Source organism: Xenopus laevis, chromosome 7S, assembly GCF_017654675.1.
Source record: "Xenopus laevis strain J_2021 chromosome 7S, Xenopus_laevis_v10.1, whole genome shotgun sequence".
Taxonomy (NCBI): Eukaryota; Metazoa; Chordata; class Amphibia; order Anura; family Pipidae; genus Xenopus; species Xenopus laevis.
Genome location: NC_054384.1, coordinates 64449946 through 64475267, shown reverse-complemented (window position 1 = coordinate 64475267; position 25322 = coordinate 64449946). Strand labels below are relative to the sequence as shown.

The window sequence follows — 25322 nt, the reverse complement described above, 5'->3', positions numbered from 1 at the left end:
GCAGTGCAGACAGACAGCTTAAGTAGAACTTATATAGAAGAGAGAAAGGGAAACACCAGTTCAGATGAGAGAGGATTGTTTTACACTGAGGCATTACCAGAAGAGATGGATTTCTCTGCACCTTGTCCATCGTTGAAACCTACAGGGACAAATAGACATAATCAGCCAAAGTGAAGGCAAGAGTTGTTTCCCTTTAAATGAACTTTTAGTATGATGCAGATAGTGATATTCTAAGACAATTTTCACTTGGTTTTTCTTTTTTTATTATTTGTGGGTTTTGAGTTATTGAGCTTTTTCTTCAGCAGCTCTCCAGTTTGCAATTTCAGCCATGTGGTTGCTATGGTCCAAATGACTCTAGCAACCATGTTCTTTGAAGAAAAGTAGCAATAACAATAAATGTGTAGCATTACAGACCATTTGTTTTTTGATGGGGTCAGTGACCCATTGAAAGCGGGAAAGAGTCAGAAAAATATCGAAAACATTTAATGAAGACAAGTGAAAAATTTGCTTAGAAGTAGCCATCCTGTAACATACTAAAATATACATTAAAGGTGAACCACCCATTTATGTATTTCCTTATCTATATTCTCCCATTTGTATGAAACATTGTTCCAGTCAATGATTAAAGCCCATTATTAATGCTGCTGATGAATTGGCTTCTTATAAATACCATATACAGTAGCCGTATGGGCTCATATGCACAAAGCCGACCCCCCAAGTGAATTTACGACAGACTCTCTGAAGAAGAAATCATGTGCTGAATCAGTTGAATTTGCAAGATTACCTCTTAAAGAAGATTCTCCGATGGGGGGAAAAAAATAGGGGGCGGCACAAGGCCGGGGCACCCCAAGGGGGGTCTCCCTAAGGAACCCCTGGCTCTCTTACACTGTTCAGATAAAGATGTAATTATATGAACAATGGAGAAGCCAAAAAAAAACTCCCAGGTGTTAATGGGCAGGTGTGAATCACCGAAGTCGCGGTCCAAAAATGCAGGAAAGGCACTGTAGCAATCTGTATAGAAAAGAGAATATAAAGGCAAGTTAAGGAATTTAGCGCTTAATATTTCCTATTTAATACAGAGGAAAGCAGAAATGTATTTTCCCCTAAACTTTGAGCTTTGTATCAGTTCCACCAGGTACTGAGCCTCGGTCTCTAGAATGCTGGAAGTTTCCTCACACAGTCAATTAGCAGAGAGCCCTAAATAACTGCCAAAGTCTGTGTCTCCCAACCAGCACTAACATTAAAGGCTTCTCCCAAGCACATTTTAGGGGAAAAATCTCCAAATTCACTAAAATCAGGGAGAGGAGCAACATCTGCTAGTCTGAGGGGCGTCATCCTACCTTTTCCCCTCTTGTTTTTACTATAGTAAAGGTTATTTAGCAAAATATCTCTCAGAGGGAATATACACTTAACCAACGGACTAAACCAACTGTCAAACCCTAGGTGTAAAGTCTCTTCTATGGGACCTGCTGTATGCCCCCCACTCATCACCCCCAACTGTCCCCATGGCACGTGCCTCTGCTTCCCACCCCTAGTTCCTTATGGTGTGCTACAGGGTCCCCAAAAGTTTCCTTCTGAAGATAATGTGAATATTTGCTGGCAGCCCTGCATAATGCCAAATGCACAAAAAGTCTGTGTCTCCCAACCAGCACTAAGATTAAAGGCATCTCCCAAGCACATTTTAGGGGAAAAATATCCAAATTCACTAAAATCAGGGAGAGGCACACCACCTGCTAGTCTGTGGGGGACATTGCCCAAATTCCCTCCTCTTTTTCCACTAAAATAAAGGTTTTTTGGCAAAAAATCTCCCAGAGGGAAAGTACACTTACCTCTCACCACAGGGCCAACCAACGGACTGAACCAACTGTCACACTCCCAGGTGGAAGGAAGTCACCTCTGTCCCCTGCTCTTAAAGGGGAAGTGTCCCCTGTTGATGAGTGAGGTTTATATGGCATTTATTTCTAATTAGATGTGCAGCACATACACAGACTATTAAGTACACAGAGCATTGCTTTGTATGTGTGGCCTATTGAGTCAGTGCAATTACTGCGCTGCCATATCTGTTGGGTCCATTCATTCATCAGCCATGGTTTTGGGGGGTCCTTTGCTTATAGGGGGCACCTTAGCCTAAATAGTGGGTAGAGATGGTGGATCTCATTGTTCTTGGTATTTATTGCTTATTGAGCATTTTGTGATTATTTGGAATATGTCCAGCCAATCTTGCTCAGGGATTGAGGTTTGTCTGTTTCCCAAGACTTAGTATAGTCCGGTAAGTTGGGGTGTTTGTGTTCCAGCATGACCTTGTACGTTAGAGAGAGTCTGTGTCGGTGTATTTATAGAGCTATGTGTTTCAAAGCTGGTTAGTGGTCTACACACAGTATTTCCTATTGATATAGACGTCATGTAATGTTTCAGCTGTCTGTACCTCCACTTGTCCCCAACTCACCGCTTTTCTTTGTTTTTTAGGAGCATGGGGATCTGGTCTTTTACCATGCCTAGAAGTTGCCTCGATTGAAGATTCTGGAGCCCAAAAGCAGTTTTGTATCCCTTATGTTCAATCCCAGGTAAGTAGTCAGTGTTGTTTCTTATTGGGGTCAGTGGTGATGGATATGGAGCCAGTGAACAGTTTTTGTTTAGCTGGTGCCATATACTTAAAGGGGTTGTTTACCTTCCAAATTTTCAGTTCAATTGTTTTCAGATTGTTCCCCAGAAATAAAGACTTTTTTCAATTACTTTCCACATTATATGAAGAGCATATGTCAGATTAAAAGCCATCTACATGTTCTTCTCTTCAGCTACCACCTAGCATCTGCAGTGGTCTCTGCAAATATTGGGGTCCTTGCAACACATTTGGGAAGGGAGTGTGGCTTTGGGATAGCAGCTATAGTAGGTAGAGATGGTGCCATAGTTTTATGGGATCTCTCTGTACAGGCTATGAGCAAACATAGGGGCTGTTCCTGCTGAATTTTGCTAAGTACAGTGGAATACCTTTGCTGCCATTGTTTTATGGGATCTTACTGTACAGGCTTTGAGCAAACTTTGGGGACTGTTCCTGCTGAATTGTGCTTAGTACAGGGGATATATTAGTACATAGTTATAGTTTTATGTGAACTCTCTGTACAGCCTATGAGCAAACTACCAAACTTAGGGACTGTTCCTGCTGAATTGTACTTAGTACAGGGGAATACCTATAATTTGTGGGTCAATGTTTGTGAATTACATCCAATAAAACTATTAATTTGCAAACCTCTGTGTTTTTTTTAGTTGAGGTAGGTCTAAACTCTGTGGATTTCAGCCAGTTGATTGGGTCAGTTTCTTAGGCTATCAGTCTGTCTCCGTTTCATTAGGATGAGGGCCTTTGCAGTATCAACAGGAATGGATCATTTTCTGTACAGGCTAGCAGAGAGGGAGGAATAATTTAAGACAACTGTGATTGAAGTGTGAGGGATATCTGTATCAGTAATTGTCTTGATGTTCCACAATAGTTTCAGGATAGGACAGTTCCCAGGGTTTGGCTGGGCCCAGACCCGTTTCCTGCACTCCTTCTCCTTACTTCCCACCGGTCTCGCTGGTGCGCAGCAAAAATGTGCAGGTGAATTCCGGACCTGCCTGAAACCCGCGGGTTAGGTGGGTTCTGGCCGACTCCTGCACCAAATCCTCGGGTCACTGGCGGGTTCCAGGATTACCGGCCGGTAAAAATGATGGTTGATCCCAATGGTAAAAGGGAAAAAAGATAGATATATAGGAATTCCAGAATTTTTTTTTCAGAAAAGGTGGCCTCCCTTACTCCACACCCTCGACCTAGTACTTCCGGCTCCTAATTTTATATACTCAAGCCCACCCTGCCCCTTTTGTGATGTCACTGCATGGGCGGGGTGGCATGAGTCTATAAATAGAGGGGCAACAGTGGGCTGGGACGGGTGCAGATTGGGTGGGGATCGAGAATTTCTTGTCCCACACATCACGAAAAATGTAAAATGGGGGTTCTACTGTATTTATAGTTAGGCTCTTGTATGTAAGCACATGGGGAAGAGGTTGTGTAAATTGCATAATTTTTGTCCATTGGTCCTTGTCTAAGTTTTGAGCCCTTGGATCTGCTTATAGAATAGTAAAACAACTTTGTTAGGGGCATCTTTTTGGGCCTATATTTGTTTGAGATGTATAAATATAGGTTCAGGTCTAGCCTTATGTGGAGGGAATTGTGTGTGGATAGAGTATTGGATTTGTCGGTATTTAATCCTAACTCACTAGGTGTTCTGTCTCCTAGAAGTTCTTTTATTTTATATTAGTTGCCTTTGATGAAAAAGCTGGTGCCAGAATGTGACTCTAGTTGCCATCCCTTGTAGTTGTCTAAGTCTAGGTGAGGAGAGAAAGTAGGATTGCCAAAGACTGGGATATGGAGAGCGGGTACGTTAATCCACTTCCCAGTTTTAGAAAGGGTGTCCAATATTTCTTATGTAGTTTTAGAGCTTTGATTCTGTTTTTATTTCTAAAGATTCCTTGGGGAAAGCCAGGGGGCAGCCCAACATGTCAGTCTGAGTAGTTTTCAGAATGCCTGGATTTTCATATGTGGTATAATGGAGCATCCTGAGGAGGAGTCAATATCTGGTTCAAGGGCCATGTTTATGTGATTGATGACCTTGCCTAGGGTCAGGGGTTATAAAGCCTTCCCTTTGGGTGTGATAGATAATTGGGCTGAAGTGTAGATGAAGTTTAATAGTATATGTGGTGAGATTGGGGCATGGGGTAATTCCACAGAAGATTTTATATTGTCTGTAATATCTTTTAAGAATCTGGACAGTTTACAACAGAACCAGGGTCGGACTGAGCAGGCAGAACACCGGGAGCAGGCCCAGACCTGCTCCCTGCAACTCCCTCTCCTTATCTCCCTTACGCTGATGCAAGCTAGAAAGAAGTGCATTCTAGAGAGAGAGAGAGAGAGAGAGAGAGAGCTTTATGCTGGTAATGTAACATGGGCGATATGATGCTGGAAAGTTGAAGCTTTGAGGCAATTTGCACCCTCTTTCTTCGCGCGGCTGCGCATGTGCAGTAGAACAGAAAAACAAACTTTAACTAAAAAGACTGCACATGCGTTTGCCCCGGGAAATTTGAAGAAAGAAGAAGCCGGAAGTGGATCGCTCCGTGGTGCTCACTGGGCCGGTGCAGTTTTCTGCTGATAGGAGCACCGGCCGGGGTTTCAGATAAGTAAATACAATCACTTGGGGTGCCTAACATTTGGGACACCCAAGTGCATGATGACTTTCCTTTTCCTTTAAAAAGTTCAGAGCGAGTGTGACTGGCTATTTGGCAGCACCATGTGGACTGGCAGCCTGCAGGAGGCTCTGTTTGGTAGGGCACATGGTATTTCTGAAGGAATTCAATAATGAGCACTAGCTTTAAAGGAACAGTTACATCAATGTTGCTCATGAGCCACTGGTTGGGGATAAGTGATCTAAGGCAAACAGGCAGCGACCCTTCCAACACTTTCTCATTGTCTCTTCTTCTTCATGCTCAACTTTAGCAGTGGCTAACTTTGTTGGTCAGGGCCCTGCACAGAAAGGATTTTTCTGCTGACTTACTCAACTATATAACATGCAAATAACAATGCAGAGCAGTGTGACAGTAGATGGCTAGGGTTTGATCTGACTCATTAGTACATTCATTAATTGAACTATTTACATAATAAAATGTAACAACTGTTTACATTGAGACCTATATACGTAATTATCTGAATTTCTCCTACATTATTTTCAGCAGTGTAATGACTGGTTATTGCCCCCACAGCAACAACATTGGGTCCCTAAACAAGGACCAAGACATTTTCCATGGAAATATATTGCAGCTGCTTAGCCATCTCACGTGGCCCCTATAGTTCCTGGGAGCCCAGCAGTTGCAGGGTCTGTTTCTTTTATGTTACATTCCTTTTTTTCAGTAAAATGATTGGGGAGTTTGTATCATAGTAGCTGTGATTTAATTGAAAATGTCAAAAATGAAACCTTCTGTCCCAGCAAAACCTACCTGTGAGTTAATTATTTGTGCATAAGGACATAGCCATAGTCCTGTGCACTTGTGTTCATGAGGGCCCCCATATAAATAACATGAATGGGGCACCAAAGTTTCCGATAGTGTCCCTGATGAAAGTGACAGCTGTATATTTATAAGACAGGTATGGAATCAGTTTTTCGAAAACCCGTTATCCAGAAAGCGCTGAATTACAGAATGGCTCCCAGAGACTGAATTATAATAAAATAATCCAAATTTTTAAAAATGATTTCTTTTTTCTCTGTAATAATAAATCAGTACCTGGTACGTGATGCAAATTAAGATATGATTAATCCTTATTGGATGCAAAACCAAGTTATTGGGTTTATTTATATGATTTTCTAGTAGACTTAAGGTATGAAGATCCCAATTACTAAAAGATCCGTTATGTGGAAAACCACAGATCCCGAGCATTCTGGATAACAGGTCCCATACCCGCGCTAGTATATCAATCTGAATCTGGCAGTTTATTTGAGCAAAAACACAATTGGCGCTTTTGATCAATTAGCATATTTTTTAATTTTCAGTGGTATAATTACAATTGAAGTCCAGTAATGATTCCCTTTGGAAACACAACAGCTGGGACCCTCAGTAGAGAAGGTGGTTTATTGTTTCGAGGCACCAAGCTCAGAATGTTGACATGCCATTCAGCAACTTCAGACAAAAATTGCCTCTCGTTTACATCATACCTTATGCTTTTATACCCTTACACAAACACCATCAACATATTTTAATTACTTTCATTAGCTAAAGATTTTTTTCAACGTACAGAGATAAAGGGTAACTATACAATGTTGTTCAATGCATACATCAATTATTCTCATAAGTTGAGCGACTCCACCAGAGTGAGAGGCAGATCTGAGTGGTTACATATTAGATCTGAGTGGTTACATATTAGAAGATCAAACACATTTTTTTTTAAAAAACACAAATGGGGTACAAGAGGGGGGGTTCTGGTTGGACCGTGGGGTCATGTGTTGGCGTCTGTTCCTTTATATGTAGATAGTTTTGCTAAGTAGTAACCTGGGGTATGTTTGTACCAATCAAATCTGCTTACCCCAGACTTTCTCAAATGAATCGAATATATGTTAACTTGTAAAGGGGAAGTGCTTATTATAGATTTCCATCACTTTTGGGTGAGTGGGGTAGATAGTTTCCAAGTCTAAATAATGGTTTTCCTGGCATAGTAATAGAGGAGTCGCAGAAGGGAACGCCGGTATTTGTCCTGGACAATATTCTCCACTAGGCCCAATAGACATGCTTCTGGGGACCGCACAATTGGCATGTCTAGTGTTTCCACTTTACCCCAAAATTTGTCAACCGGTGGGCAGGTCCAGAACACATGTAGAAATATACCTGGGCTTGTCCCCCATTTGAAACATAACTTATCTGGCTTAAGGCCCTTTGAGTGCAGTCTGGCCGGTGTGAGGTAGGATCTATGGATTGTACTGTAATGTATTATAAAATCATTATTTACTTTCATTAGCTAAAGATTTAATTGAATATTAAGATACTGCCACCAGAAAATAACCTTTTTTTATATCCATCATAACATTATCTTTGAATGCTATTTATAATTTTGCCATAAAAGTATTTGCCTGATGCTTTTACATGACCTTTCTTACACCAGTGCTCTTCTAGGAGGGGGCTGCCATATTTGTGCAGCAGGAGTCCATTAGCATTAGAAACTCTAATTGACAGACTGAAATGGGACAGTCAGGTTGGCAAAACAATCAGGTTTAAGAACTTCAGGTAATAATTACTTAGAAAACCAGAACTATCAGCAAAAAACGATCAATGTGACCTATATGTAACTTTTTTTTTTTTAAAGGTAAGTTTTATTTCTTATATTTAAACACACACATCAGTCATACATACAACAAATAAGTACACTCGCAGACTAAACTGTACAAGTTAGGCAGGAAGAAAATATGGCACATGCTATCATCAAGCATAACACAATACAGTTATTGAGCAGTTGAGATGGACACTATCAAACTCAGAGCAACTTTACATCTGAAGGCTAGGTTGGGACCCTCGAGGATATGTAGGATAGCAAACCATGAAGGATTTCATAATAGGAGATGGACTCGGCTAAGACTTGCTATAGAGGGGTCGGGTCAATGTCATTCCACAAGCCCCAAATTTTATCAAATTTTGTTGGTGTTCCCCTAACTTTGTAGGTGAGCTTATATAGGGGTACTGCTTTGTTAACCAGTTGTACCCAAGCATTGAGAGAGGGTGAGAGGTTACCCATCCAGTGTAGGGCTACAGTTTTTTTTGCATAAAAGAGTAGGATATGAAAAGAGATTTGAGTATATTTAGCTGGGATTATCTCTTCTAGGACCCCCAAAAGGCAAACTGTAGATGAAATTATTCTCGGGAAGTCAAGATTATCCGCTAGATAGTTTACGACTTGTGTTCAAAAACTCAATATGTAGTGGCATTCCCAGATTAGATGGAAGAAATCCGCAGCTTGTTGGTGACACCTGGACAGGAGTCGCAGGGGATCTGGCCCATCAGTTTGAGTCGTGTGGGAGTTATGTAAATATGATGCATAATTTTATATTGTATTAGTTTGTCTTTCAATGATATCAGGCCAGTGTATAGGTGTTCTGTTGCTTCGTCCCAGTTATCCTGCTCAAGGCCTACAATTTTGGTATTCCACCAGTCTTGTGCTGATCGAAAAGGTTTGGAGCCGGATAAAAGGAATTGCTTGTAGAGCCGGGACACCAGCTTTGCTGGATTGGGATCATGAAGAATTTCTTCTATGACTAGGCAGGATTGCTGGGGTGTAAGACTGTTAAATTGGGAGTTGAAGGTATGTCATAATTGTAGGTATTTAAATAGTGGAATTTGCGTTGGCTGGCACTTTTGTTGTTGTGTGCAATGGGTGGCAACGGTATGATTCTCAAGGAGGTCCTTCAAGCATTTAATGCCTTGCCTTGGCCAGATCTAAAGTGATTTAAATAGGAATTTCCCCAGAGTGGGAGGTGAGGGGATAGGAGGGGTGGTGAATGGCCCAAGATTTTGAGAGCTATCAGCCAGGCCTTCTGTGGGGTAGTCAGTGTTGTCGGTAGCAGGCCAGAATCCCTGGGACTCCGATATGGAAAGTTGCGGAGACTCTCCCACGAGGATAGTAAAAGAGCTTGTAACTGCGAGTTTGGGTTATACGGGTCAGGGTTAAAGCACCAGTGGAGGTAATATATTTGTGAAGCTATGAAATACCAATGGAAGTTGGGGAGGGCCAGTCCTCCCTCGTCGCATGGTGCACACAACTTTGACCAAGCGATTCTGGGTGTTTTATTGTTCCAGAGAAAGGGGATCATGATTTGGTTTATACTTTTAAAGTATTTTTTGGGGATAAATATTGGCGCATTATGGAGTAGGTAGAGAATTTTGGGGAGGTAAATCATTTTAATGACATTTACTCTACCCCAGAGAGACAGAGGGAGTTTAGTCCATCGATTTAACGTATTGGTCAGATAAACTAAAATTGGGTTGAGGTTTAAGGTAGTGTATTTGGTGAGATCTGTATGGACTATCACTCCTAGGTATTTGAATTGGGTGGCCCATTCGAGTGGGGTCTCTTGTGGTAGAGATCGAGGTTGGTCAGGGTCAATGGGGAATAAAATGGATTTTTATATGTAACTTTTAATGTAGATTCATATTTTGAAAAGAAAATGTTTAGTTTCAGTATCACTTTGAGGGTGTTCGTATCCAACACTTCCCTTTTTCAGATGGGAATACTTATCAGATTACATCCATTTTAACTCTATGCTAACAATTAGTGGAAATATTATGTTGACCTTGTGCCCATTTGCAACTTTGCTGCTATCCCCACTGCTACTTATAGGCACCTACCTACTTACTATTCCTGCTATCCCACAGCCACAGTCCCTTCCCAGAGGCTATTATCTTCACTAATGATGGGTGAAATATTTCACCAGGTTTCCTCACTAAATAATGTCTATAGATTCCAATGTATTGTGTCCAATGGGTTTTGTGAATTTTCTATGTTTGATGGGCAGACAGATCTGCCCATCACAAATCCCCATTGCTACTTTAGACAGCATCTACCATCTCTCTTTCCACAAGAGATGTTCCTATTAGCACATAAGCCAGTAACTCCAGCTTCAGCCATGCTTTTTCTCTCCAAACTTACACGCCCTGTCCACAACAAGCTAGCTTCAACCCTCATTCACTAGTCCCCGAACTAGTTGCTCTGGTGCCCAAGAAAAGCCTACCATGGTGCAACCCCCACCGCCTTTTACCTATTGCCAGGAAAAATGTTGCCTTATCTCTGTGATGACAACTGTCCCAACACTTATCTGAAATTTAGCCATATTTGAATTGTTGTTCTTTACTCCATCTCTCTTCCTTTCCACTCTTCCCTGGTTTGCCATCAACTCCACCTTTCTTACTTGCTAGGATAATATCTCTGCATGTATTGCCGATCTGACGATACCAGTGGGAGACTGTCACCAGCTTTTGTCGGACCTATCTATGATTGCTGTCAGGGGCAAAGCATCGTCTGATCTGTTCTCTTACTACTATCTGAATGGTTAGTGGCAGGTCAGGAGATGGCACCGAACCATCGTCCAACGTGAAGGTAAATCTGCATGTCTATGGCCAGTGTAAGTCTTGTGCCTGTTCAGTTATTTGTCTTTTAAATCTGAGCATGCAGGTCAGGATCAAAAGCAAGCTAATTTAAAGGGATACTTTCAAAATGCATAAGTTAAAAGTGCTGCTCCCGCATAATTCTGCACTGAAATCAATTTCTCAAAACAGCAAACAGATTTTTTTTTTTACATTTAAATCTGACATGGGGCTAGATATATTGTCTGTTTTCCAGCTGCCATGTGACTTGTGCTCTGATAAACTAGTCACTCTTTACTGCTGTACTGCAAGTTGGATTGATATCACCCCCCAGTGTCGGACTGGGCCGGCGGGACACCGGGAAAAAACCCGGTGGGCCCCGGGCTCTTGTGGGCCCCGCCGGCCCAGATCCGCTACGTAGTTTGGATGCGCGACCCCACTTTGTCGGGGGTCGCGGTAGAATAGAGGATCTGCGCATGCGCACAAAGCTATTGCTGCGCGCGTGCGCACAAACGCGGCGCCGCGTGCACGCGCACTGGTCCAATGAAGCACGCCGGATTAGCAGCGGGGGCCGGAGCAGGGCCCTGGGGCAGTAGCCCCGGTGGGCCCGAAGCCCCCCAGTCCGACCCTGTCACCCCCTCCCTTTCCCCCCAGCAGCCTAACAACAGAACAATGGGAAGGTAACCAGATAGCAGCTCCCTAACACAAGATAACGGCTAGGCACCTATTCTCCAGCATTTTATATTTTCAACATTCTTTGTAAAGACAAACTCCATTTCCACTTTAAGTTTGATTTATTTATTGGGTTACAGAACAGTATTTCTGTGTTTACTATGGAATGTGCAGATCTTCTATGCAAATTAACAGGGTTTCAATAGGACATGTTCCATCTCCCTCTTCCCCAAATTGTCTGTGCTCCCAGAACCCCCCCCCCCTCAATAAACCACCCAATTCCTCTTCAAATAAATGGCAGGGAAGGTTTAATGATGACTAAGGCATAGAAATTGGACTAATCCAAAACAAAACTGGACACAAACAATTTTAACAGGACCTCAGATATATAAATTATCATTGTTTGCAATATTCACATCCCATAATAATGGGATGGGTTGTAGGAGGGAGGAAAAAAACAAATCTTTGTTGAAATAACGAGGATGCAAAGAGATTAATATACTGAAACAGAACAGGAAAATAAATCTGTGGGTTTTACTCTCTCTCTCAAAAGGCTGGAGTGGACAAAATCTGCAGAAAAAATATACATTTATTTTCTGCATGACTGTATGTTTTAGGGCAGAAAGAAATCCTTCAGATGCTTCTTTTACAACTTGCAAAGAAAGACAAAATTGCTGTGGTCGACTCTTCACTCTGTTACAGAATTTCATATTTATCCACCAGGAAGGATGTTTCAGTAGAATATCTTACTGGACTGTTTCCATCCACCTGGTTTACTTTGGTCACCTGTAAAAAAAGATCGGAAGGTCATTTCAGTGGTCTGCAATAATGTATTACAATATAATATATTGTGTGTATTTACCGTAATGCATTAAGCAAAAGCTTATTATGTAAAAAGCAATAGGTTCACTTTACAATAAACAAGATTAATAAAATATATTAGAGCAGACATTTGCATTGAATACATTAAAAGGCATGGAGCAAGTAGAGAGACAACAACTTTTATGCACTTACATGTAGGCTACAGTAGTTCTTTTTGGACACAAAAGAGACGGTGACAGGGAAGAAGTCATTTGGGTGTCCAGCGATGCTGAACTCCAGGCTCCCCGTCTTGTTCTTGGAATCTATAACTGGCAGTGTCCACTCAAGTGTATTTCGCCTACTGTCATGGTGATAATCTCCATCTATATCTCCTATTACTGGAGATCCTACTCCAGCACTGATGGAAATAAAATAAAATGACAGCGGTGTTAACAAAAAAAAAATTGCACCCAAAGTACAAGTATCAATTTACAATAAAGGCAGCTCAACACACTTAAATAAGTGCCAAACTTATATGCAGTAGGTCACTCAACTGCATTCAAATTTTAGTCTCGCTCGCACTCGTAGAGGCACATTTATCAAAGGTCGAATTTTACAAACTCCCATAAATTCGACCAATCGAAATTTATTTTAAAAAAAATCGAATTTTTCAAACTCGCATGAATTAAATTGACCAAAAAACTCAAATCGAATTCAATTTGAATCTAAAAAAAACCTCAATTTGAGTTTTTTCTCCAAATTGTTCCCTGGACGTCTTAACCAGAAATGCAGCAGGTTTTAGGTGGTGAATTGTCAAATTCGAGTTTTTAAAATGCCATAGTATGATAAATCTCAAAAATCGAATTCAAATTTTTTTTAAAAAACTCAAATCGAATTTGAATAACTCCTTAGATGAATGACAGTTTTGACCATAAAAAAAATTTGGCAAATTTGAATTCTCAATTCAAGCCTTGAGAAATCTCCCCCTTACTATCATAGCCCCTAGAGAAAGAATGCTACTCCCTTGGGAACTATATATGCAGATCTTTACCTTCATTTCTACAATATTGATAAAGGTGATACAACAAATATAATGGAAATTCGAATTAACAATTCGAACCGTAATAAATCAGCCCCTAAGCATACAACAAAAAATACAAAACCAATAAAAAAGGTTTGGGGGCCCTGCCCAAAATAGTTTACAATCTACTATTTACAACATCATCTAGAAGTGGAAAGGTTTTAGAAAAAAACTGCCAACTTGCCTTGCCAGGCAGTACCAGAAGGACCAGACCAAAAGCAGAACACAAGCTCAAAGTCTCTAAGATCTCCAGAATTTCATCAAAGGACCTACAGGTAGCTCTCATCAATACCGTTATCAAAGTGAATGAATCTACAATTACAAAGAGGCTCCAAAAACCATGCTCCATATTTACATTTATAGTGGGCAATACAGTTAGGTCCATAAATCTTTGGACAGACAACTTTTTTTTCTAATTTTGGTTCTGTACATTACCACAATGAATTTTAAATAAAACAACTCAGATGCAGTTGAACTACTGACTTTCGGCTTTAATTGAATGGTTGAACAAAAGGATTGCATAAAAAATGTGAGGAACTAGTCTTTTTTTTAACACAATCACTTCATTTCAGGGGCTCAAAAGTAATTGGACAAATTAAAAAACTGAAAATAAAATGTTCATTTCTAATACTTGGTTGAAAACCCTTTTCTGGCAATGACAGGCTGATGTCTTGAACTCATGGACATCACCAGATTCTGGGTTTGCTCCTTTTTAATGCTCTGCCAGGCCTTTACTGTAGCAGCTTTCAGTTGTTTTTTAGATGTTTTTTTTTTAGCAAAGTCCAATCTAGCCTTTCTATTCTTGATGCTTAGGAGTGGCTTGCACCTTGCAGTGCACCCTCTGTATTTACTTTCACGCAGTCTTCTCTTTATGGTTGACTTGGATATCGATACGCCTACCTCCTGGAGAGTGTTGTTCACTTGTTTGGCTGTTGTGAAACGGTTTCTCTTCACCATGGAAATGATTCTGCGATCATCCACCACTGTTGTCTTCTGTGGAAGTCCAGGTCTTTTTGCATTCCTGAGCTCACCAGTGATTTCTTTGTTTCTCGGGATGAACCAAACTGATTTTGCCACTCCTAATATTGTAGCAATTTCTCGGATGGGTTTTTTCTGTTTTTGCAGCAGGGACCAGTAACATCAAAAAAAAAATTTCAAAAATTCGTTAGTATACAACGAAAAAATAACACCGAGACAAATTAAAGTTTAAGTTTTCTTTATTAAGAAATAACTTACATAAATTCCACTTCCTGTCCTCTTCAGAAAAGGCGACCATCCATTCTGCAGCGCTTGACTTCTCCTCCCTGGTTATTCACTGACAGCGTGTCCTCTGCAGCCATCACATTCTCCAGCTCTTCTTCATCCTCCCAGGAGCAGCAGTAGGAATGCAATGCCGGCGGGCTCCATTGGATTCACGAGGGGTGCGGGAAAGTAGAGGAGGGCAGTGCGTCCATTCCTGCCTTGAAGAACCGGTGCCGATACCGCAGGGTGTGTGTTCAGCGTGGTATATTAGCATGGAGTCCAGAAGCAGCCAGGAGAGGGGCCACATGAAGGGGCATGGAGCACTGAGCAGCTAACTCCGGGTTCGTCGCAACAGAGCCACCTGGTCGGTTATGTGCAGATCTGGGAAGAAAGGGATGTACCTGGCCCACAGCGCTGAACAGTAACCGGCCGGCAGCTCGCAGATGTCCACAGCGCTGAACAGTAACTGGTTCTTCAAGGCAGGAATGGACGCACTGCCCTCCTCTACTTTCCTGCACCCCTTGTGAATCCAATGGTGAGCCTGCCGTCATTGCATTCCTACTGCTGCTCCTGGGAGGCTTTGCTATTTTAAACATTAATTTATCATGGTGTTATTTTTTTCGTTGTATACTAACGAATTTTTGAAATTTTTTTTTGATGTTACTGGTCCTTTAAGAATGGCTTGTTTCACCTGCATGGAGAGCTCCGTTGACTGCATGTTGTCTGTTCACAACAAAATCTTCCAAGTACAAGTACCCCCCTCATATCAACTACAGGGCTTTTACCTGCTTCATTGATAATGACATAACAAAGGAATTGCCCACACCTAAAATAGCCTTTGAGTCAATTGTCCAATTACCTTTGAGCCCCTGAAATGAAGTGATTACATTTTAATGCAATCTTTTTGTTCAACCTCTGCAGTTCAACTGCATCTGAGTTGTTTTATTTAAAATTCATTGTGGTAATGTACAGAACCAAAATTAGAAAAAAAGTTGTCTGTCCAAAGATTTATGGACCTAACTGTATATTGACAATGGTAATATGTAGCATCCATAGAATAAAACTAGGGGGAGATTCTTCCAAGCTATAAATAGGAGTCGTAGCTAAATACTGAATACAGAACATCCTTATACTTGGACCTTCAGGAAAAACACACACTATGAATAGGTTGCCTGCAAAAAGGAGAGAATGAGATTGTTGCTATACCCAAAATCTTGTGCCTTTTTTTGCATCACTTACGGTAGAGGAATGGTAATGACAACGTCATTCAGCTCCAGCCTTTCTTCTTGAAGCTCATATTCTATGTTAACATCACAGCCATTCCCACTTTCTGATGGCCAACAGTTAACTAAGGTAAGAAAAAGACATTTGTACACATATTAAAATGTTCTGTTAGCAATTTTATTTCATCCTTTTTACAAACAGTCAAGGGATTTTCTGGCCCCCCGGTGTAGTTCTATGCTAGATGGTAACCTTTCATCAATTGATAAATACGATTCCTAAATCTCATAGGCTCCGCCATTACCACGCTAAGGTTTGATGTATTGTAAATTTGAAAACAGGCCACAATTGTTCCGCAGACTTTGGACCTGCCTGGTGTATTTGTTTCAGAAAGACAATTGTAGTTTATATAAACAAACTGCTGTGTAGACATCGAGCAGCCATTCAAGCCCAGGATACACAGTAGATAAATTCTGAAGAATCCCATTGTATACTACAGAGCTTATCAGCTATGAGTTCTGTGCCTTTTCTCCCTTTTCAGCTTTGAATGGCTGCCCCTGTGGCTACACAGCAGCTTGCAGCTTTCTGAATCTAACAACTCAGTTTTACCAGTGCAGGGCAACAGTACATCATTGTCATTCCTTTAAAACATTTTAATTTTTGGTGTTCCTGTTCCTTTAATAAAAACATATAAGTGTCAATAAGTGAAGGAGAAAAGACTAGTACAGAAGATTTGGTATATAAAATATAGTATTTTAATTCATTATTTCAGGCTCAAGTCAGTATTGCTTGAAACAATTAGCTATTTTTCACTTTACCTGGTTTTCATTCTTATCTCATATGCTGTGTGTGGCTATCTTTTAAATAAGGCTTGTCCATATATTAATGTGTAATATCAACTTTAATATGGATTTGTGCGTCCTGTTTGTAACCAAGTTAACTCAGTACTTACTGGTGAGGGGAATAAAAGACTCCTCTGTGGTCTGTAGTCTCCACTTCCAAACGCCCACATCACTATTCACGGGGAAGGATTTTTCTGGGTTTTTCAGCCCAATTACCGAATCCAAAGTGAAAAGTTTTTTGTCTACATTAGGATGAGTCTGAGACAAGAAAACAAAATAATATATGGCATCCATTGATAATCAGACTGAATGTTTATAAAAAGATTTCACTTAATTTTTCAGCCTTACCACCACTGTACCACTGTAAATGAGTGTACAAAGCATGGTATACAAAGACATTGTTAAAAAGGTCTACTTGTTTGTGTATTTAAAATTAATATTAATCCATTTTAGTGATAATGGATACAGATGATTCCTTACCTGCAGCTGTACTCCTTTTTTATCTTCATTATCAATGTGGACACGGATCCTGCCAAACTTGTCATCCGACACCCTGAGCATGATAAGTCCATGGACCTCCATATTCTGAAGGCCTCCATCCCGACTGCAGGTAAGGGAGATTTTTTCTTCAACTCTTAAGTGAACACTGTGGATAAAAATAAAGATTTAGTCTAGAAAATGTCAAGGGTTGTTTTTCTACAAAATAAAAAAAAAAAGTATCAGAAATCTGTTCACATTTCACTGAAAAAATATTCCCATGGCCCCGTTGGGAGATGCAAAGCAGACATAGGGATTATAGCATGAAAGGAAAGTGATTTGGCACAAGCTTGTTTTGTTTAACCAACAAATTGTTACAGATATAAAAATGAATATGTAAGTTACCAGTCAGCAAATGGAAAGCTGGTCTGATAAAGGCAGCTTTGAACATAAAAATCTAAAAATGTGTTGTCACTTGTATTCCTTGTAAATGAGTGCATTATACCCCCTTCCAACAGATATGAATGCTAAAGAAGTTTTGATTGTTTTTCCTTTGCTAACCTTTCTTCCACTCAAATGTCAAGAGAACAAATATAGGGTTCTTCACATTTAACTAAACATAAAAGCAAGAATTAACTTTTCTTATTTAGGTGTATATATACCGCACAAAAAATACTGGTTAAAACAGATTGAAGCCTGTTTTACCACAACTGAAAATATCAGACTGTCATTGTAAATTCTCAACACTCAACACTGACCTCTCCATGTTCACAGGGGGAGCAAGCACTTTGGCCACTTCTGACGGTCTCTTGCCAGATGAAGGGGTGACGATAGTTTCTCCTTCAGATTTCAGTTTGTCCACAAAATGATCCACCTCCTTTCCTTTTGCGCCAAGTTTCAGGGCTTTGCCAGAACCAGAAGGCCTACAGGTGGCAAGAAAATAAGCTTCATCTACACTTAAACACTTTTTGATAACCATAATTCTACACTTCCCACTAAATAATAATAATAATATGCAGTTAAATGAGAACGAAAGGCTAAAACTAAGTAATCTTTATCAGAAAGGTCTACTTTATATAAATAAACTAGTAAACCCTCAACATAATGTTGCTCTGAGTCCTCTATCAAAAGAAACACAGCATTTATTTCCTTCTATTGTGTATACATGGGCTTCTGTATCAGACTTCCTGTTTTCAGTTTAAACCTTCAGGGCTAGGACTTGAGCATGCTCAGTTTGCTCCTCTCTCCCTCCTCCCCTCTCTGCTGTGATCTGAGCCCAGAGCTATGAGTGAGCAGGGAGAGACTCGGGCAGGAAGTGATGTCACACCAAGCTAATATGGCAGCTGCTTTCCTAAACAAACAGAGTTTCTAGAGCTGTTTACTCGGGTATGGTAAAGAATTCTGCAGAATAAATAGTTTTATAGCTTGCATTATTGTGGCTAATCTATTGGCAATAAACTGCTTCGGTAGATTTGCTTCTATTTTAATCTGGTTTGCAGTTACATTTCTTAAATGTATCTCCCTTGTATACCTTGATGGAACAGGAGCACTCTTTGTTTTCTCTGGTTCAATAATAGTCTCTGAAATCAGCGACACTGCATTGTTGGACATGGAGGAGCCACCTGAACTTCCAAATCCTCCAAATCCAGGGGCCTTCTTTCCCTGCCGCTCTGCATCCCTTCTGGCCTGCTGAAGCTCCTTGGCCTTACGTCTCATCTCTGCCTTGGCTTCTCTTTCCTGTGTCTGTAAAGAATGTAGAAAGAAAATTACATAAACACAAATCAGAAACTTTTTTTTTTTTTTTTTTTTTTTTTAAATGTTTTGGGTAAAGCATTCGGATTTAACTATTTTGCACACATACAAGTTTAATGTGGACAATACCCTTAAAAATAATATTATATACATTTTTACATATATGGTGGGAGTGCCGCAAGGCAGTCCGTTTCTGGATACGAATATACACGATGATTACAAATGTGACAGGACTTTCACTAAAAAAGGATCCAGGGGAAGCATTGATCAACAAGCGAATCCCAGGAATTAACAAATTCACCAGGAAATTAATAATGCATATTTTCTCTGCCTCCAAACAGGTCATTGCAGCAGCCTGGAAGTCTCCCATCTTGGACTTTCCTGAGGTTAAACGGAGGCTGGATAATGTTCTCATTCTGGAGAAACTAACTAGCTACACAAATGGTGCGCAGAAATCTTTCCACAAAGTCTGGTCCCCCTGGTTATCATACCGAAATATCTCTTTAACCTAAATGCTCTTAGTTGTCCTCCCACTCTGACTTAAGGGATACCCTAAATTTTCTTGACCCAATGCTGAACCTGTAAGTGCAGAAATGACGACAGTACTCGCAAGTGTTAAAGGCAAATGTTTATTTGGTTTATCTGTTTCCTTTTGATCATTTCTTTTCTTCATTTTCATTCTTCCTTTTTCTTTTCTTTTTTGTATAATTTCCTTGCCTGCTACTTAGGCTACTCTATTACACAACTCAGGAATGTATTTTATGTACCAATGCGACACAATACTGCTGCAGCCTGGGAATTGTCCAGTGCCTGCAGATTCTGAGTTTTACTATGTACCCATTTTTGCTATATGCTGATCTTTGAAAATAAAAATTTTAAATACAAAAAAATAAAAATAATATATAAATATATATGATTATTATTAAATGTGAATGGGGGGGCACTAATTCTGATCGATAGCCATGTGCTATGTATCCAGGTCTGTTCAGAAATTGGGCTGATGCACTACATTGACTATAAAGCAATGCATCAGCAGGTGAGGAAGTGAAGACATGCAGCTCCTCTTCACTTTCTGCTGTTCTGATCTGTTTGCCCCATGAGCTGAGTGAACAGGCAGAGAATGCATACCAGCCTTAAAAGAAAAGGCTAAAATGAAGTAAGAAAGGTCTATATAAATACACCAGTCAACCCACAAAGTAATGCTGCTCTGAGTCCTCTGTCAAAAAAGCACAGCATTTCTTTCCTTCTATTGTGTACACATGGGCTTCTGTATCAGACTTCCTGTTTTCAGCATAAACCTCCAGGGCTAGGACTTGAGCATGCTCAGTTTGCTCCTCTCTCCCTCTCTGCTGTAATCTGAGCCCAGAGCTATGAGCAAGCAGGAAGAGACTCAGGCAGGAAGTGATGTCACACCAAACTGATATGGCAGCTGCTATCCTAAACAAACAGAGAGCTTCAAGAGCTGTTTACTCAGGTATGGTAAAGCAATCTGCAGAATAAATATAGTGTTATAGCTTGCATTATTGTTGCTAATCTATTGGCAATAAACTGCTTTGGTAGCTTTCCTTCTCCTTTAAGTTAAACAGGAGCTAAAAGAGGTGATTTTGGGTGCTTCTCTGCTGACCAAAAAATGCGTCAGAAATGGTGCAGAAAGGTGCACTGCATTAAGGTTCTGATAAAAATCCCAATAGTAATTATTTTGACATCCCACAAACGTATTGATAAAAGTGCAGAGGGTTCAGAATACCCTTGGTAATAATATAAGAACTCAAATTCTCTAAACTAATCGATGGTACCAATCAAGGTCAATAGAAACGAAGGTTAGGAAAAAGTGCCTGTGGCTATATAGTTACTTCCATAACTTTCTTTAATGGATCATTAAATATCCATTACTACAGCTAATTAAAGGACAAACCAGTTATACACTGAAAAGAAACAAGAGCTAAGATCAGAAAGTGTAACAAGATTCAGACTGATTCTTAAGTTACAGTTTAAGGAGAACATTCTCCATAAGTATGATATGCCATACCTCCTGCATAAGTCCTTATTGTGGCTTCTCATAAAACAAAGAATAACTTACAAACTCGTCCTCATGAACTTCATATGGCAGTGTCCCTCACTGTAACCTACAGCATTTAATATCCCACCTATTTGTGTCTGTAAGTTACCCTTCCATTTAGATTGTAAGTTATATGGGGCAGGGACCTCCATCCTCTTGTCTGACACTAAGCTCTAAATCTTTATTGTACATGTAGCCTTACCTCTCTGACTGCCCGGAACACCTTTTCCTCATGTGAGTCCATCTCTGTGAAAGTTCTTATTTGAGCCAAATTCACATTCTCTCTGTATCCAAGAGCTACAATCTCATCAAATGCAAAGATCAGGTCAAAGCAGTGGTCTGAAATCTCGGTCTCTTCCAGAGCTCTGCAGTACTCCGGAATCTAGATTAGGAGCATACAACAACATATATTATGAAATATGCATGGATCATCTATATATTAAAAAATTACCACCCTTGTCGAGCTGGCAAATTGTAAGGACCAAAGGTTAATTTACATTATGAGCAAACCTACACTATGCTACACTATATCCATTCCAAAACATATTATATGATGTTATGTGTGTGTGTGTGTGTATATATAGATAGATATATATATATATATATATATATATATATATATATATACATACACATATACACAGGGCCGCCATCAGAAATCACGGGGCCCCGCACAACAAAATTTTCGGGGCCCCCCTCACGACACCTCCCTAACCATGCCCCTAACCTCGCCCTCACCTTAACCACGCCCCCTCACCACAAAGGTCATATTCACAAACCGTATGGTAGCCCTGCAGTATGGGGCTCAGGGGCCCTGCAGTATGGGGCTCTGGGGCCCTGCAGTATGGGGCCCAGGGGCCCTGCAGTATGGGGCCCAGGGGCCCTGCAGTATGGGGCCCAGGGGCCCTGCAGTATGGGGCCCAGGGGCCCTGCAGTATGGGGCCCAGCAGTATGAGGCCCAGGGGCCCTGCAGTATGGGGCTCAAGGGCCCTGCAGTATGGGGCCCAGCAGTATGGGGCTATGGGGCCCAGCAGTATGGGGCTATGGGGCCCAGCAGTGTGGGGCTATGGGGCCCTGCAGTGTGGGGCTATGGGGCCCTGCAGTATGGGGCTATGGGGCCCTGCAGTATGGGGCCCAGGGGCCCTGCAGTATGGGGCCCAGGGGCCCTGCAGTATGGGGCCCAGGGGCCCTGCAGTATGGGGCCCAGGGGCCCTGCAGTATGGGGCCCAGGGGCCCTGCAGTATGGGGCCCAGGGGCCCTGCAGTATGGGGCCCAGGGGCCCTGCAGTATGGGGCCCAGGGGCCCTGCAGTATGGGGCCCAGGGGCCCTGCAGTATGGGGCCCAGGGGCCCTGCAGTATGGGGCTCAGGGGCCCTGCAGTATGGGGCCCAGGGGCCCTGCAGTATGGGGCTCAGGGGCCCTGCAGTTCAGGGGCTACATTGGTGGCTCAGGGGCTACATTGGTGGCTCAGGGGCTACATTGGTGGCTCAGGGGCTACATTGGTGGCTCAGGGGACTTACCTGCTTGTGCTGGCGTCTTCTTCTTCCTCCAGGAGGGTCTTCTTCGTCGTCTTCACCGTCCGTTCGCTGTCTCCAGGAAGCACGTCCTCCTCCAGCGACGTCCTCAATCTTCTGACTGCAGGCGGCAGGCGGCGACGGCTTAAATAGAGTTGCGCCCGTGCGTACTGACGTCACGCGTACGCACGGGACGCAGCTCTGTGGGGAAAAATGCAGGGCAGAGTCAGGTCGCGGCCGGGCCCCCTGGAAGCGGGGAAATCCACCGGGCCCGGGAGGACTGTCCCCCCAGTGACCCCCTGATGGCGGCCCTGCATATACACACACACATACATAACATCATATATTGTAAACCTTGAGATGCTTATCAATGTTGAATACATGTTACAGAGAGTCTCTGTTCCCATAAATACCAGTCATGTAAACATAGCGTGCTTGTGCTATGTCATCATTTACTTTAAGTGTACACTCCTGAAGTGTGTCAGCTTGTAGAAAGGGGACTGGGGAGAGACAGAGCAGATAAGCATACATCATTGAGTGTGGAAGGAGCTGAAGTAGTCACCACACATTTTCACACAGGATTGCAACCAAGACAAAATAAGGAATTTAAAAAAAACCCAAAAACCCTTTAAGGTTAGATTTATTATGGTTTGACTTGTAAATTCAAATTTAAATTCAAACTCGAATTCGAGATTTATCGTACATTGACCTTGGGAACAACTCAAATTCGATAGTACGCCACCTAAAACCTGGCGAGTTCATGTAGTGGTCAATGGCAGAGGTCCAGTGACCCATTTGAAGATGTTAATAGTCTTCCTGATATTCAAATTTTTTTTTTTTGGAGAAAAAAAAAACCTCTATTCGAGTTTAGTCAAATTCAATTTCGGGTCAGTAATATTCTCTTGAGTTTTTTCTTAAATATGATACTATTCAAGTTTCGAGGTCATTTGAGTTCATTCAAGGTAAAGAAAAACTCTATAACTAGACCTTTGATAAATATGCTCCTTAATGTCCTTCCATTTTGAATCTTAGGGTCTGGCCACACAGGTCCATTCGGGGAAATTAGTCGCCAGGGTGACAAATCCCCTCTTCTTCGCGGCGATTAATCTCCCGGATCTGCCTTCCACCGGCTAAAATAAAAATCGCCTGGAGGCAGATATTCGGAGCACTTTGTGCGAAGTTGTCCGAAGTTTCCTCGTGAGGCAATTACGGGCGACTTCACAAAACGAAGCGCTCCGAGTGCCTACCCCCAGGTGATTTTCATTTTAGCCGGCAGAAGGAAGATCAGGGAAGAGGAGATGTCGCCTGGTGACTAATCTCGACGAATCTGCCCGTGTGGCCAGACCCTTAATTGTACAGGTGTCCGAGCAGAACACTCTGTGTACTTACCACCCTCGAGAACAGTCTGAGTGTTTCAAGGTCCTCCAGGATGTTGCTGTTCTTGGTAGTGATAAGAACCATGTAGAGCTTCTCCATGGGTTGGTAAACATACCGAACACTTTCAGTCTCAACAAACGTATGTTGCTTTCCTGTGTTCAGAAGCTTTGGAAAAGCGGCCAAAAGTCCTTCGATACATGTGCGGGTCATCTCAACAAATTGCCTCGATACAATGGCCTTACCAGCCTTGGTGCACACTGCTGCCGCCAGCAACACCTGAGTAAAGGTGGCCATACACGGGCCGATAAAAGCTGCCGACAGACCGAGTCGGCAGCTTATTGGCCCGTGTATGGGGGCCCCCGACGGGCTTCCCCGATCGAGATCTGGCCGAAAGTCGGCCAGATCTCGATCGGATGGGGTTAAAAATCCCGTCGGATCGCGGCCACATCTGTTCGTTGATGCGGTCCCGCGATCCGACCGCCCGTTTGCGAACGTGAAGGATCCGATCGTTGGGTCCTAGGGGCCACGATCGGATCAGCCCGATATTGCCCACCTCAAGGTGGGCATATCGGAGGGAGATCCGCTCGTTTGGCGACATCGCCAAACGAGCGGATCTATCCGTGTATGGCCACCTTAACAATATAAAAAAGTCAATCCTAGCACTGGAATTTTAAAAGCAGTCATACAGTTAATGAATTTATTTAAAAGCAACAGAAGAAAAACTATTATCCGCACCTTTGCCGTTGTTAACATTTCTACACATACTCTGCCTCAGGGCAAATGCTAAAAGATTATGGGTTTGTAGGTCTCCTGCTTTTCAGTTTATATTAAAAAAAAAGTGTCATCTATGCATGTAATCAATGGGTGCCCAGAGATATGTGAGCATTGAAACGGAAAAGCTAAACTAAATTCTTCATACTGGTGGCTCAGAAGACTGCTGCTTTGTGAGTCAAAGTAAACTTAAAAGACAAAGTAACACCCAATCTCCTGGAGATGTTTGTTTTGCACTGCAGTCTGCCTGTCACAGTTCTGTGCATGTTCAATATGGTGTTTGTCCTTCAGTAAAAACACCATAGTAAAATCAAGAATGATGACAAACAGGGGCATCTATTGCGGTTTCATCAAAAGTCAGTGGAACAAAGGAATGCCCATAGCTGTGGCCCTAAGGCCACGTTTCCCAACCAGTGGCTCACAAGCAACATGTTGTTCACTGACCCCTTGGATATTGTTCCCAGTGGCCTCAAACCAGGTTCTTATTTGTAAATTGTTGGCCTGAAGGCAAACGTTAGTTGCATAAAAACAGGGTACTGTCAAACAAAACCTCCTGTATGCTGCCAGTCCACATAGGAACTACTAATAGCCAATCACAGTCCAAATCTGGCACATCCAGGAATTCTTTACATGCTTGTGTTGCTGTCCAACTTTCTTTACAACTGAATGAGGCTTACGGACACAAAAGGTTGGGTACTCCAGCTCTAAGGTATCCAAACTGCAGTAGTATACTACAATGTAAGTAGTAATTTTGAATAGATGTTTTGGAGACAATTAGGGTTATGTAATAAAAGGCACTAAGTTTGCTCAGGGGCAACAACCCATAGCAACCAATCAGCAGGTAGCATGTATTTGTCACCTGTTTAGATCAAA

The 25322-nt window shown here is 41.8% G+C and overlaps 2 protein-coding genes and 2 long non-coding RNA genes across 4 annotated transcripts in view; 2 read left to right on the top strand and 2 right to left on the bottom strand.

Annotated features, from left to right (window-relative positions):
* Window positions 1-798, bottom strand: part of LOC121396074 (cilia- and flagella-associated protein 251-like) — a 123756-nt gene extending 122958 nt beyond the window's left edge. The window contains exons 1-2 of the mRNA XM_041570674.1: window positions 785-798; window positions 98-139 (exon numbers count right to left, since the gene is read on the bottom strand). Of these exons, the coding sequence (XP_041426608.1) occupies window positions 98-130 (33 nt within the window). The 5' untranslated portion in view covers window positions 131-139; window positions 785-798. The remainder of the gene's footprint in view (window positions 1-97; window positions 140-784) is intronic.
* The window catches only part of LOC121396103, a 211964-nt gene that overhangs the window by 113147 nt on the left and 73495 nt on the right, over window positions 1-25322 (top strand). The gene's annotated exons all lie outside the window — the stretch shown is intronic.
* LOC121396069 (coatomer subunit delta-like) lies at window positions 11424-23987 on the bottom strand. The gene is made up of 9 exons (XM_041570668.1): window positions 23691-23987; window positions 20991-21170; window positions 18509-18720; window positions 17736-17900; window positions 16981-17146; window positions 16611-16758; window positions 15677-15785; window positions 12328-12532; window positions 11424-12099 (listed from the first exon to the last, which is right to left on the bottom strand). The coding sequence occupies exons 1-9, from the start codon at window positions 23970-23972 to the stop codon at window positions 12010-12012; spliced, it is 1557 nt and encodes a 518-aa protein (XP_041426602.1). The 5' UTR covers window positions 23973-23987; the 3' UTR covers window positions 11424-12009.
* LOC121396095 lies at window positions 16987-19638 on the top strand. Its single transcript, XR_005962813.1, has 2 exons — window positions 16987-17110; window positions 19071-19638. It is a non-coding gene; the product is annotated as an uncharacterized LOC121396095 (long non-coding RNA).